This window comes from Tripterygium wilfordii, chromosome 9 (genome assembly GCF_013401445.1).
Source record: "Tripterygium wilfordii isolate XIE 37 chromosome 9, ASM1340144v1, whole genome shotgun sequence".
NCBI lineage: Eukaryota > Viridiplantae > Streptophyta > Magnoliopsida > Celastrales > Celastraceae > Tripterygium > Tripterygium wilfordii.
The window spans coordinates 4567039-4582253 of NC_052240.1; the positions used below are offsets into that span (position 1 = coordinate 4567039).

Consider the following 15215-nt stretch of genomic DNA (forward strand, 5'->3'; position numbering starts at 1 on the left):
TGGTGAAGTATTCCACGTGACTGAAAAAAGGTGGTAAGAGTTTCATTGACATATTCCCTTCCATTGTCTGAGCGAAGAACCCTAACAGGTGTATCAAACTGAGTTTGAACCATAGTACAAAATTGTTTAACAATACGAGGGACGTCACTCTTGTTTTTAAACAAATAAATCCATGTAGTACGAGAGCAATCATCAATAAATGAAATGAACCATCGCATACCACCAGAGGTAGGATTTTGGGATGGACCCCAGACATCAGAATGAATCAAAGCAAAAGGTTTTATCGATGCAGAATCACTTAAGGGAAAAATATTGCGGTGACTTTTAGCAAAAACACAGGTCTCACAACAATTGAAGTTACGAAACACGTCAGATTTAAATAATGAAGGAAACAAATGTTTTAGATAGCCTAAAGATGGATGTCCTAAACGTTGATGCCATAAACGAACCAACTTTTCATTCCTCAACAGGTGGGTACTAGTGTGATTTGCCACAACATCAGAACCAATGCCACTGAAGTACCATAAGTCCCCTCTCTTAGAACCACGCCCAATCTCCTCCTGAGTGTAAAGATCCTGAAAAATACAATGTTTTGGAAAAAAATGACAAGAATAGGCAGTCATAAGTTTAGACACAGATAACAAATCACGGTCTAAAGATGGAACAAGAAGCACATTAGATAAGACAATGGTAGGGGTAAGTTGGATGGTTCCTGTACCAGTGACAGGAGCAGTTTGGCCATTGGCTGTGGTGACAAAAAACTTGGAGTGATTTTTAGTGAAGGTAGTAAATTTTCTAGAGTCATTAGTCATATGATCAGTCGCTCCAGTATCAACTATCCATGCATTATTACAAGCAGGTACAGAAGTACATAGAGCAAAACTAAAGTTACCTGACATGTCCTTTTTCTCAAGTTCAGTGTCATCATCAGTTGTTGTGGTGGTCACAAGAGAAGCTCGACTCCCTTGTTTCTTACCAATCAAGTCATCTACAGAATAAGTCTTCTCTACAGCACTCCAAATAGCGCCAGCAGTAGGGAGACGATCAAAGAGGGCTCGGACATGATTTTCCATGGCATTAAGAAGCCATGTTTGAACCGTACAGTTTTCTTCTTCCCAAGTTTCAAAAGCTATAGCATCAGTTGTAGCAGGAGCCTTCTTTGTTCCAGTTATATAGCCAAGTTTTTTCTTGCTAGCAATGGACATACGAGCAGCACAGGACCAAGAATCATAATTGGATCTCCCAGTTAATTTCTCATGAGAGATCTTGAAGTTGTCAGTTGTATTACCAGACATGATGAAGTATCTAGAGGTGGTAGGTAGTAGGTAGCAGGTAGCAGCGGAAGTTGAGAACAATAAGCAGTGGAAGACAAGACAGTGCAAGTTTATGTGAAGGAAAAGAATTAGTTAAGAAGCAGTTTTACGTGAAGTAGTAGACAACCAAAGTTGTAGAGAAGAAGTTTTAAGAGACAGCAGGAAATTTTATGGTTTTCGATCGTACTGCTTCGATACCATGTCAGATAGTGTCAGATAGTGGACAAAAGTATTTTTTTCATTCATTGACTCACGTATATATAGTGTTATACAGACCTAATCAACCACTTACCAGCTGGACATAGACTAAATTTACTCCTTAAATTGTGCCATAACACTTGACTAATTACAGCCGTAATACTTGACTAATTTGTGCCGTAACACTTGACTAATTACAGCCGTAATACTTGACTAATTTGTGCCATAACACTTGACTAATTACAGCCGTAATACTTGACTAATTTGTGCCGTAACACTTGACTAATTACAGACTAATTACAGCTGGATACAATATACACAACTCACGTCTACAGAATTGTTCTCTTTGATTGAAGAAGGTTACCCTGAGCTTGGTCATTTGAAGGTTGGTTGCTTTATTGGAGCTCTATCATTATACTGTAGTTGTTCTGCGAGTTGTGCTTGCCTAATACCATGGTGCAGGTGACTTAATTGCAAACTGACCTATTTGAACTTAACACAATCGTTGATTAAATTTGACGACCATTGATTACTACAATTCTTGTCATTATATGTGTAATGTATTTGCTACTTCTTGTCATTATATGTGTGTGGAGTATGATCGTCGGAGAAGGTGCGAGACTCCAACAATGGGCCCGTTTGGTTGGGCATTTTCACCAGCATTTATACTAGTATCTAGTATAAATGCTCCAAGATTGCCAAACAACAATTTTACGACACAAATTCCGAGGCATTTTATTCTAACATTTCCACTACTTTTTGAAATGCTCCATCTGAGAACAATTTCATATTTTTTACCTAGCTTTTTCCAATCTTGCCCCATGTATATTAATGATTTACTACATATACCCTTGTATGACCTAAATGTACGAAATCGAGTCTCACCTCCGCTAACCGTCTTGCTCGTACTGCAATATGTTCCACGCATGTGTGAATAGTATTATTAATAAAATCCTTCTCATTTAATTAATAAATAATGTATTAATTAAATTTAATTATCTTGGTAATTTATTAATTATTTTATAATTTATTATTATCTCCAATTAATTTAAATACATTCATTTATTTTATAAAATTTGTATGTTTGGATATGGCTATACAACTAAAATGTGTGTTACCCCTGTACGTAATTTATCCAATATGCTACACAACACAAATGTTAATAGTAAAAGTTCAACCAAACACCTATCCAGCAATCAAGCAGCATATCTGCTACTAAAATTGTCCAACATTTCTACTACCACCATTTCTACTGGCATATCTGCTACTTTACAAATACTCTACCAAACTAGCCCAATATAGCTTTCAGCAGACAATAAGGCTATGGTGTGACCCCGATTCAATGAGTTAGAAAGGACCTTCAATTATTAATTGTAATTGGAGAAAAACTAAACACCATAAAAATCATATTAATTGTAATTGGTTTTGTTGGTGCAAAGTCAAGGCCAAGATACTGTTGTTCTTTATTTCAAATCAAATTGATTTTAAATTAGTGTTGGTGATTGAAATCTACCATTCAAATAATAAATTATTACTATATAAATATATATATATATATATATATATATATAAAGATATATAATGTAGGATAAAATTTGTATTATTTATTTATTTAGTTATTAAATATTATTATTTGTTGGGTTATTAAATATATTTTTTAGTTAATAGAAATTTTAGTCAAATTAATATTTTTAATTTTATTATTACTACTTTTTGATAATTTTATATCTATTAGAGTTTTACTCTTCTAATATGTATAGGGCTCTTCGACAAAAAAATTAATAATAATATTGGTGGATTCCAAACATTTTTGATAAATCATATCAGTATAGTCGTCAATTAACTAATCGACTCTTATTTTCGCATTGAGTCAATTGGTATTGGAGCAAGATTTTCCTGATCTCAAGATGGAAAACAAAAAAGAGGAAAAAACCTTAAACTCGGTGCACCAAATTAATTACTTGTTCCATGCATAAACCCCACATTTTTCTTATTAATTAATTAATAAAGAGACAAGAGAAGAAAATCAAGCAAGCGATCACAACCATCACTTATGCACACTATTTTATGATCATCATATAGTTATTTTTCTACATGAATTATAGGATTCATCGTAGCTGCAGGTTTGTTGCTGACAAAAACTAGCGTGAGAGTGACAACATCATACTGATACACCCTCTTCTCCATTGTCCTCCACTCCTCTCTTTGTGTTTGGTGTTTGTATTTTTGGACACTTCCATTTGGGCAGTGAGGATTTATTTATATACACACTGCAAGGACCAAGAGATTAAAGGATTAATTTAATCAGACAATAGAGCAATATAAAGAACAATTGAAAACAAAGAGAAAGAAGAAGAACAAAAGATTTACGTGGTTCGGTGAGGTGTCTATGCCCACGAAGCCTACAACTGTTTTCAATATAAGAATTCTAGTAGTACATTCGGCTAGGATTTATATCCTTTTATACCAGTTACTTAGGTACCCAAAAATATAAATATACGCTGATACTAAAAACAACCAACCCACATCAGTAATATCGTACCATACCTGTATTGAGAATAAAGTGGTTTTAGAGTCTTAGCCTGCGAAGTTCTGATCATAGAGACAAATATATAGAATGCCAACCATTCTGTGAAGGGTGTACTTCATCCCAAAAGATTGACAATTCGGGATTGCTACACACCAAATACTTCTTTTCTCCATTCTCATCAACACTTCCACATAAATACTCATTATTCACACCTACACAACATGGCTTCAATATCCCTATCAAACAACAAATATAGAAAACAAAATTTAGTACTATGTGTTAATTGATTACTACTCTTTGTAATTAAACACAATTCAATCATCGTCATCGTCACCTGGACGTTGCGATCTCTTGATCGCTGACATGAATGCTCTGTAGAGATCCAAGATCACAAATTCGAATCTCCCGCTCTTTCGATTTAGGTTGTCCACTGATTTCCTCAACAACACGTTATGGAACTTGGCGAATGTGTTGACAGTTTTGTTGCAACTTTTGTAGGAAGATATAGCGGTAATTCTTGGCAAGCATCCGAGAGGCTCGATTGCTATAACCATAATTCTCTGCAAACCCAAGTCGCTAATTTGCTTTAAATTCTTCATTAGTTGATTAATCACTGACCTCGAGAGTTCCTCAAACCCCTACCATCAAAAGAAACTTTTTTGAATAAGTCATGATAGGAATCTCAGCAGCTAGTATCATCCCAATTATGTCAGTTGCAGAGTTGTACACACATGATTTCATGTACATGACGTGTAGTCTAACAATACACTTAAATTTTGTGCGTCTAACTCAGAAACTGAGATAACTGGAATCCCAACTGCAGATGTTTATCATTTTCGTTGACATAAGTTTATCCACATTTGGTCTGATTGCATAAAAACTAAACGTACCACGGTTTCGCCACCAATTTGAGTTAGGAAAGTAATGTAGTCGTTGCCTGCTAGAGATACCAGAGCAATGGAGGAGTTGATATCGGATTTGGAGTACAACATTTCTTCCAGTAGAATATTCTGGAAGAAGTTGATTTGAGTAGAAATGTTTGGGACAGGGAAGATTGTGTTGAAAACTCCACTGCCTCCATATGCAAAGTTCATTCCATATCGTAACTGCGATGTTGTGGCGTGCTGCCTCTGTTCATATGGCAATGGAGATTTTACTCCCAGAGAAGAAGCTGATACACACAATCCAAAACAAGAAATAAGCTTCAATCCCAAACATTTGGGATGGTTGACACGGACCGTAATATTGTCAAATCGAAATCCTAAACCCTAAACACTACTGATCTATTAGCTGAAAACTGAAAGCAAAGTTTTATGAGATTGAGATATGTACCTACATAATCGGTGAGGACACGACCATCAGAGAATCGGCCTGACGGTTTACCAGGAAAAGTGATACCATAAGGTTCATTCCATGACGGACTATCTGTTTTGTTTCGATTCCCAGTATCGGCATACGAGTCTCCAAACACAAACAGTTTAACAGCCTTATGGGGCTGTTTATGTAGTTCTTGGCCTGCATGACCTTCAAAAATACAAAACAATGAGAAATGAAAAGTTACTAAACATACAAGTTGTCAATCAAACACTCTCTAAACAATACAGATACATAAACAATTAATACCAGCTGAAATAGTAATTCTGAAGGACAAGAGAAGAAAAAAGAAGATGAAGCTTCTGGGTTTTTCCATTGGAGAACACAGTCTCTTCTTCTCTTTAAATAGAAAAGAATGAAAGAAAGAATTTTGAAAGAATGATAAATTAACCTTCCATAGAATTTTGTTATTGGTTGATTTCCCAAAACGATTGGATTTTGTGATTTGAAAAAAGAATTCAAATGTAAATGTAAATTACATACCATTCTTTTTTTAAAAAAAAAATGTAAATTATATATCATAGTGTTGTAAACCTTCAATTATTGATAAGACACGATGGCTAGATGACAAAATGCCAAGCTAATAGGCATAAGTCCTAATTAGAGAAAAAAAATGCGAGTAGGGAATGTTAATAAATATATAAAATTGGATTATGGAACATTACATGTTCTATAACTTGTAGATTGTATAGAAAAAAATTGGATGATATAACGGGTAGTGTTGAATTGATATGTTCGTTTATAAGCTTCAAACTCTTTATTACCTGATATGTTCGTATATATATGTGGAATTCCCCTATAGAAAGTGCATGATAATTCTGGATCGTTGGATATAAAACAAAAGACATTTCATATACATTTCAAGTTGTATTTGATTTTCATTTCGAACAAAAAATATATTGTTGGATTCGTTAGACCGATCAAAAAAAATAATTTTTCCCAAATTTTTTAAAAAATATTTCAAACCCTAAAAGTGAATTTTAAAAGTTAGAACCTCATTTTAAGATCACATTTAATTTAGGATACCATAGGAGAATTCCTATATATATATATATATATACACACTGATACACAAACAAGCAAGCATCCACATATCAAAGTGAATAGTTACTGGTTTGATTATCCTATCCAAAAGAACAAACAAAAAGCCAAACATCTGTCAGATTCAGTAGTCGAGTGATTGATGATGACAAATGGGAATACAAAAGCCACCCAAACCCAAGAAAGAATATTTTTGGCATAGTTAAAAAACAATTGCAAATTTCTTTTTTTTTTTGACAAACAGCATCTTTTTGTTTTCTTCTTCTTTTTTTTTTTTTACTTCTCTTGACTGTATTGCAAGAATAAATTAAAAAAATATGCAACCTCAAACTCATTTGAACGTAGCTGATAACAGTAGGCCTGAGAATTGATATTTATTACTAAATCATAGGGAATAATAATCAACGATACGCTAAAATTGGTGACAATGTTGTTGCGTGATCAAGGAAGACTGTCCATGCGTAGAGGCTTTATAAGTGCGCTCTCAAATGTCCCTCCAATCTCTCTCAAGTGTACTCTTTGTAAGTGCTCTCTCTAGACGGCGCTCTCAAATCAAGTTGGGTCAAAATTAACCCTACAAATCTTCTATTTATATGAGCTGTCAAAAAATTACACAATCTCATCAGGTATCTAGATGACTTGGGTAACTGTTCGGACGGATCAAAGCATCCAAGAGGTGTCTGGACATATCAGCAAAAACAACAATGAACATTGTTAAAACAAGACAAAATTCCATAAATCTAACCTTGGCGAGTTTGAAACAAGCACGAGCCAACAAATTGTCATTGGGCTGATAATGGGTTAGTACTTTTGTAGTGGTCTTGCATGGGCTGTAGTGGAGATCCAATAAGCCCACTGAACTAAGAATGGTAGTGTAGTGGTCTTCCATGTTGGATGGACTGTGAAAATTTGTCTTATTGCTTGTTAGTCTTGATTTTAATTGTTTAGAGCAGTATATTGGCTTTAGTTAATAGATTTTAAATAAGGAGATAAGTAAGGGTAGGTTGTTACCTAGTTTTTCTATTATAACCACATCCCTTAATTTATGATACGTATATTTTTGTATTTATCCAACATCAATGCAGAGGAGAAATATTCCCAATTTTCTCTAAAAGCTTCAACAAACAATTCAATGGATCGAGGCTGAGTTGACTGAGAAATGAATCACTCCAAGTATCAAGGTTTTTCATGGGCGCAATTCGTCAGTAAAAGAAATACATCAATGAAAGATAAACACCGAAACAAAAGTATTTCTGAATGAAGAAGAAAATGGTTTTAGAGTCTTAGCCTGCGAAGTTCTGATCGTAGAGACAAATAAATAGAATGCCAACCATTTTGTGAAGGGTGTACTTCATCCCAAAAGATTGACAATTTGGGATTACTACACACCAAATACTTCTTTTCTCCATTCTCATCAACACTTCCACATGAATACTCATTCGTCACACCTACACAACATGGCTTCAATATCCCTATCAAACAACAAATATAGAACAAAAAAATTTTAGTACTATGTGTTAATTAATTACTAGTCTTTGTAATTAAATACAATTCGGTCATCATCATCACCTGAACGACGCGATCTCTTGATCGCTGACATGAATGCTCTGTAGAGATCCAAGATCCCAAACTCGAATCCCCTGCTCTTTTGGTTCAATTTATGCACTGATTTCCTCAACAACTTGTTGTGGAACTTGGCGGATGCATTGCTAGTTTTGTTGCAACTTTTGTAGGAAGATAGAGCAGCACTTGTTGGCAAGCATCCGAGAGGCTCGATTGCTGTAACCATAATTCTTCGCAAACCCAAGTCGCTAATTTGCTGTAGATTCTTGATTAGTTGATTAATCATTGACCTCGTGAATTCCTCAAACCCCTATTTACCACCAAAAGAATTGACATAATAAGTTTATCGACATTTGGTATGATTGCATAAACACACTTAAGTACCTCAGTTTTTCCACCATTTTGAGCTAGGAAAGTAGTGTAGTCGTTGCCTGCTAGAGATACCAGAGCAATGGAGGAGTTGAGATCGGATTTGGTGTACAATATTTCTTCCAGTAGTTTCTGGAAGAAGTTGATTTGAGTAGAAATGTTTGGGACATGGTAGATTGTGTTGAAAACTCCACTACCTCCATATGCGAAGTTCATTCCATATCCTAACTGTGATTTGGTGGCGTACTTTCTCAGTTTATATGGCGGTGGAGATTTTACTCCCAGAAAAGAAGCTGGTACACACAACCCAAAACAACAAATAAGCTTCAATCCCAAACATTTGTCAGAATCGAAATCCTAAACCTTAAAACCTAAACGCTACGCTGTTAGTTGAAAACTGAAGGCAGAGTATTATGAGATGGATATGTGTACCTACATAATCGGTGAGGACGCGACCATCAGAGAATCGGCCTGCCGGTTTACCAGGGAAAGTGATACCATAAGGCTCCATCCATGAACTACTATCTGCTTTGTTTCGATTCCCGGTATCGGCATATGAGTCTCCAAACACAAACAGTTTAACAGCCTTATAGGGCTGTTTATGTAGTTCTTGGATTGCATGACCTTCAAATACACAAATTAATGAGAAAAAAAAAATAAGAAGTGACCAGACATACAAGTAGTCAATCAAAGACTCTCTAAACAGTACATATACATAAATAAATACCAGCTGAACTAGTGATTGTGAAGGAGAAGAGAAGAAAAAAGAAGATGAAGCTTCTTTGGTTTTCCATTGGAGAACACAGTCTCTGACTTCCTCCTCTCTTTGAATATAAAAGAATGAAAGAAAGAATTTTGAAAGAATGATTGATTAGATTAGACACGCTTACATGTGATATGTTAACCTCTCATGGAATTTTTTATGGATTGATTCCCCAAGACCATTGGATTTTGTGATTTGAAAAATTAATTCAAATGATTGAGATCCGAATAATCTGTAACCCTCCAAATCACTCTTTAGTTTTTTTTGTTTTTTTTTTAAATACCAATGAGAAATATGCTCTTCATTGAAATTGAATTTTAGACACACATATAACTAACCCAACTGATTACCAACCGAACCACTTCTAATTGACAAATCACTCTTTAGTTGTTGGAAAGCAGCAGCATCATTCAACTTCCAAGTTGTATACTTTTTCTTTTTTAAAAAAATGTAAATTATATATGATAGTGTTGTAAACCATCAATGATTGATAAGACACAATGGCTAGTTGACAAAATGCCAATCTAATAAAGCTTAATTCAAAGTATTATTACTTGATAAGGGGACTAATCAAAACTTACATATATACAAGCAAGCATCTATGCATCAAAATGAACAGGTGTTTTGCTTTCCCAATCCAGCAGGACAAACAAAAAGGTGAAGATCTGTCAGGGTTAGTAGTCGAGTGAGTGATGATGACAAATGGGAATACCAAAGCCAACCTACTCCAAGAAAAAGGCAACGAAAGAGAATGGGATTTACGAGTACGGGGTATTTACAGTGTCTACCACAGACAGTATTTCATCACATCATCCAATCTGTTTTTCAAATTTAAAAAATAATGTAGATTTCACACGATTCAACACATCAGACAGTGACGTTTGAAACTATAGATACCCCGATTTGGGGATTTACAGGGTTCTATAGAATAAATTCCCCTAAATCATGGAAGGAACAATAGTACATATATGGCGTTCCAAGTTTTCCAATCAGTCACATGCTTTTCCAGTTTATTTTTCCTACTCTACACTGCAGTCAAAAAAAGATCATTAGCTATTAGTACTTGGGGAATTTAGTATTCATTAGTTAGATAGAATACATGCTTGTTTTTATTTTGTTACATATACTTAAAATGTGGAACACTTTTTAATAGTATATATATATATAGAGTAGTGCTCCTATATGCATGCCCGTAACCGCCCGTATTACGGGCGGTGCTTTTTAACACACATTAGGCAAAAACACGGACACTTGTATTATGGGCGTCCGTATCTAAGCACGGAGCTTAGGGATACTCAATTGTCATGGAATGTCTATTTAAACCATGGCTACCGCTCATAGGACGAGTTCGTCACCATAGTTCCATCAAAGTGCAGGTTGACAGAAGCCCCAACCAACAACACATATAGTTCACAAAAATCGGTCCAACCAACGAGCAGAGACTTATGCGCCAGCACATAGGGTTTGAACTTGCAACCACTAAAATGGGTAAAATATTTTTTGAAATCGACAGAGAAGGAGAAAGAACATCTTAAAATCCATATACTACTGCAGTATCCTTTGTTCTGAGAATAACCTTTTTGTTCATAGTTACAACCTTAGTGGAAAACAAACTAATATTTACATGGATTCATTGGAATATTGTTGTGAAGCTGATTATGTTTATGATTAAGTTCAACGTAAAAGCGGTGATTCGAGGTCTTCCTTGGACTCCAAGCCAGACCATTCTTCTGGTTTAAGCATGCACGCGCAACCCAAAGAGATCATCTGGAAAGGCCCAGCATATTCGTTAATAGGAGAAGACTTGGATTGAGAAAGATAGAGAGAGAAAAGAGAGAGAGAGGAGCTCACCAAGCATATCGATGCCACGATGATGCTGAAGCCTTTGCAGTCAAAAGGAGCATTGCTAGATAGGAACCAAGCTGAAACAACAACAGAACAGTTAACAGCAAATAAAAATATAATGACCAGGGATTTTACACTCAAAACCATGAGTTTAGGCTCAACTCACTAGTTAATGGGCTCATTGCTAGCGGGGATAACAAACTTGCTATTGCTTGCACTCCTGCAATGAATCCTTGGGCCTTTCCCTGTAAAGAGCGACGCAAAAAATGGAAGAAGAGATCATGTAAGCAAGAATGTTCTCTGAGGCACCAGAAGGTCCTTATGATTATATCATCAACACGGTATCAGGATCAAACTTCTGCAGCCTATTTAGAAGAATGAAATTCTAACAAAAAGAAAAGTGGCAGGATATCTTTCACACCTGATTGGTTGAGCTTGCTGATCGAGAAATAATAGCATAAGTCTGCATATCAAGAATTAACACCGTAAGCACAAGCCAATGACCATTGAACTCAATACTGTTTAACCATAAGGAGAACCACTACACATGATAGACATAAAATGATGGGCAATGGCACTTACAGCAGGTTTCACAAGGACATAAATGACTCCAAATGAAGCACTTAAGTACGGCACCTGCATTTTGGCAATGACTTCCCATTATAATGACAAAATAAATGAACTAGAACCTCAAAACACATTAGGGAGAAAATAAATTCTAGATTTCTGTTTTTGCTGAACCATGTTAAACATAGCTGATGTCAACTTCACGGAAGGAAAGGATGTATTCGAACAGAAAATTGTAAATAAACTAGGCATCTTCTGACTAAGTTCATTTCACATAATTTTGCTGCCGAAATTTTCTTTTAGTGCAGTACAAAAGAAGCTCAATAACTACTTTGTGCAACATTCTCCAAAATAGATTGCCAGATTTTCTTTCTCAGCACAAGAAAGTTCGACAATTAACATTGAATACCAAATAGAAAAAAATAATTATTATCCTGAGAAGTTTCAACTTTGATATTAGCCAATTCTTCTTTCTTATTGCCAAACGACGCTATTATCAGGAAAGCAAGATACATACCCAAGGTGCCCATGCCAAACCATAAAGCAATGCCTGTAGAAACCCAAAAAAGGAAAAACAAGTAAATAAGAAGCAATCATTAGAGCTTTCATCTGTTATGCTTTCTGGTTTTGAGAGGTTTGGAGGATTATCAAGGCCACTTACGTAAGCTATTGATGCAAGTAAGGCTAAGCATAGTATCACTTTTTCTCCAACCAGTGGATTGATAATAGGAAGCAAAACGATCTGGGTGAATATCAAAAAACGAAATGTGTTAGGCACATAAAAGAACTAAGTTTTTGTAAAAAGACCAACACGCTTCTTTCCAAAGCCTGCGAAGACTTAAAGTCAAGCAAAAAAACAACAAAGAAAAAGTTTCTCTTGAAAGAATCATACTTGAGAAAGAATTGAACCAATTCCAACCATCATCAGAATTTCTGAAAATTGATTCTTGTCAAAACCAAACACTGCCTTCAGATAGTACTGCAAGTGCCAGGAAGAAGATTTGGGTGAAATACACAGAACAATGAAATTTTCCTTGTCCTTTCCTAAGATTGGCCTACTAGTTATGAGAAAAAAATGTCAGACTTGGTTTTACTATTAAATTAATAACGAACATACCAGTAAGACAGAGCTGATACCAGACATACTCAACTCATAGAAGAAGGAAACAAGAGAAATTCCCCCAAGTGTTGGGCTGAAAAGTAACATGAAACTTCTCATACGAATGTAGAAATCTTATCGTGCATATAAAATTTTACATTAAAAGACAACAATTCATTCTAAGTCACTGTCTCTGTTAAAATGCTAATCACCTGCTGATCACTATTGCTGCAGCATCTCTCATTGATTCATATCGTGCATGCGCAACCTTCATTATCTTAGTCAAGCATGAAGAACTATGAACTCTAGGTGGTTTTGGTTCAACAGTCTCAACGAGAAAGAGTTGCATATAAACCGGACAAAAGATAAGAAGAGCTATTGAAACCTGAAACAACGTGCTGAGTTGGTTTACGAAAAAGCCACACAAAAACGAGCAACCAGGCTAGTTTCAGTACCATACCACAAATATATACTTCTCAGGAAGGAAACGTGCCAAAACATTTCCCAGGACATGTGATGCAGAGAAGAGACCTGTTATCCAACTAAATACTGCAGCCCTCTTACTTACATTGACAACATCCGCCTACCACAGGAAAGGAAAATCTGAATTCTCTTGCTCTACGTCCTTTATATATTCCATCAATGAAGAAAACTCTTACCACATAAGCAACAGCAATGCAGAAAATGCTGCCCTGACTTATTATATATGACACTGTACGAAGTGCATAATAAGCATATACGGATTCCTTGGACTGATTCAAGGCAAGTAATGCTGAAAACAAGCATAGCATTCAAAAACAATACATTAATGGAAGCATCAAGTTCAGGGTGATTGTGCATTTATGATCAGATATCAAATGAAGTCTACGCCTATCTTTCTCAATGCTAAAACTATTATGGGTTTCTAGGCTTTCTTGAAGCATGTTCATATATGACGTACTGAAAGGGATTATGGTTGTGGACACAGTTACAAGGAGCAGTGGTTTGCGCCCATACTCATCTGCAAGTTGACCCAGAAGAGGAAGTACCAACATCTTGAAAATTCCGACAACCTAGAAATGAAATTATATAGGATAAGCACAGAAACATTTCATTAAATTTGCACAAAATCATTGTAACATTCAAGAGTAATGATAGATACTTTCTACATTAAAGAGCCTCCATGCACCAGTAAGCTCAATTGGTTAATAAAATTTCACCTTATTATTCTGCCTACGAATAATTGTAAGGAATATTATTTCATACTCACAGATTATGATAGCTTTTAACCCTTTTCCCTGGTACAGCTCATAGATATGAGGATAAAAGTAAATTTACAAATTTCAAAACATCAAAGACCACGATTGCATGTTATAGATATGACAGTGTAGATGTAAACTGCACAGGTTAACTTCTCTTGAAATTATCTAGATTTAAGTAAGGAATTTATGAAATCAGCCATAAGAAGAGCTTAAGAAACTAATATTTGTGCACATCTACACTCATCACGGATCATAAAAAATTACAAAAGGTAAGTGTTGTATAGTCACTCTAGCAGTTGGCTTCAATAAATATTAAAACTTTTAGGGATAATCAACATGATGCCTGCTTTTTGAATAATAATAAAAATAAATAAAACAGGTCCACCAGCTTCTCATCATTAGCTTCCAAACAGGAAGCTTTTTAATTTCGTAAAAGTCGTTTGTTCATTAAAAGAAACCTTCCTATCAATTCTAGGAAATTGATCTCTCTCTCCAAAACCAAAATCAGCAATTGTGATTGAAATGGACATTTGACTGCCCCCCGCAAACAGCCTTCATCCACCCAACTCCAAATCAGTACAGAAAATTTTACTTCTGATTATCTACCAAACTAAGGTCATTTTTTGTGTCCAACAGAAATTTCCCACAGCTTGCACCAGAAAATAATCTAATCTTCCAATTAGCCCCAATTCCATACCTGAGTTGCCTTTGAGAATTTACATACTAAAAAGAACAAATAAGTAAAATAAATTGTATCAGAAAATCAAGGGTTTTCAAAATTCTCATAAACCCAAATTGAAAAACATATGAAATCACAAAAAAAAAAACCCAATATTTTAATGGATCCCATAAAGCAGAGATTTTTCCACCACATACACAAAAATTGAACAATCCCATCTTGTGATTGTGATAGTACCGTTTGTTGGAGGCCGTTGATATAAATAGCTTGAGAACAAGTAGTCTGGCCAGGACACAAAGCATTAGTAACCACATCAACAAGAACAGAAACAGTCATCTCCTCTGCAATCCAATGAAAACATAGTGGCAACAGCAAGTGAAGCAAAGGCCTCAGCTCTCTAAACTCAATCTTCCAATCCATTGGAAGTAATACCTGAAACTAGAGAGAAGCTTTTGGTTTTGTTTGGTTCTTTGACTTCTGAATGGATTTCCAAATTTATTTATTTATGGGTAAATGAGCGGGAGTTAATGCAAGGGGATGAGGAGCAGGACATGTGCACGTGCTGGGCCAGCGTGGGCACGTGCCATGGAATTGCTTTCATGCTTTTAGCATGTGTGTTGCCAAATGTGTATT

General features: G+C 35.5%; 2 protein-coding genes across 5 annotated transcripts; both read right to left on the bottom strand.

Moving 5' to 3' along the window:
- Positions 1-3480: 3480 nt before the first annotated feature.
- On the bottom strand, positions 3481-9250 carry LOC120006325 (GDSL esterase/lipase At5g03610-like). Of its 4 annotated transcripts, none has more exons than XM_038856337.1 (6): positions 9116-9233; positions 5374-5565; positions 4932-5212; positions 4376-4679; positions 4059-4277; positions 3481-3781 (listed from the first exon to the last, which is right to left on the bottom strand). In XM_038856337.1, exons 1-5 carry the CDS (start codon positions 9180-9182, stop codon positions 4108-4110), a joined length of 1014 nt encoding a protein of 337 aa, XP_038712265.1. In that variant the 5' UTR covers positions 9183-9233; the 3' UTR covers positions 3481-3781; positions 4059-4107. The 4 variants fall into 4 exon arrangements, with proteins under 4 accessions (XP_038712265.1, XP_038712266.1, XP_038712263.1 ...); XM_038856338.1 differs by lacking the exon at positions 9116-9233 and adding an exon at positions 5665-5743; XM_038856335.1 differs by lacking the exons at positions 3481-3781; positions 4059-4277; positions 4376-4679; positions 4932-5212; positions 5374-5565 and adding exons at positions 7605-7928; positions 8026-8329; positions 8404-8669; positions 8821-9012 and having other exon boundaries at positions 9116-9250.
- A 1386-nt stretch (positions 9251-10636) lies between these two features.
- LOC120006378 (hippocampus abundant transcript-like protein 1) lies at positions 10637-15065 on the bottom strand. Its single transcript, XM_038856398.1, has 14 exons — positions 14820-15065; positions 13603-13714; positions 13322-13434; positions 13123-13245; positions 12875-13047; positions 12681-12756; positions 12456-12542; positions 12225-12305; positions 12081-12113; positions 11579-11632; positions 11418-11459; positions 11163-11241; positions 11003-11073; positions 10637-10918 (listed from the first exon to the last, which is right to left on the bottom strand). The coding sequence occupies exons 1-14, from the start codon at positions 15000-15002 to the stop codon at positions 10826-10828; spliced, it is 1320 nt and encodes a 439-aa protein (XP_038712326.1). The 5' UTR covers positions 15003-15065; the 3' UTR covers positions 10637-10825.
- Positions 15066-15215: the final 150 nt, after the last annotated feature.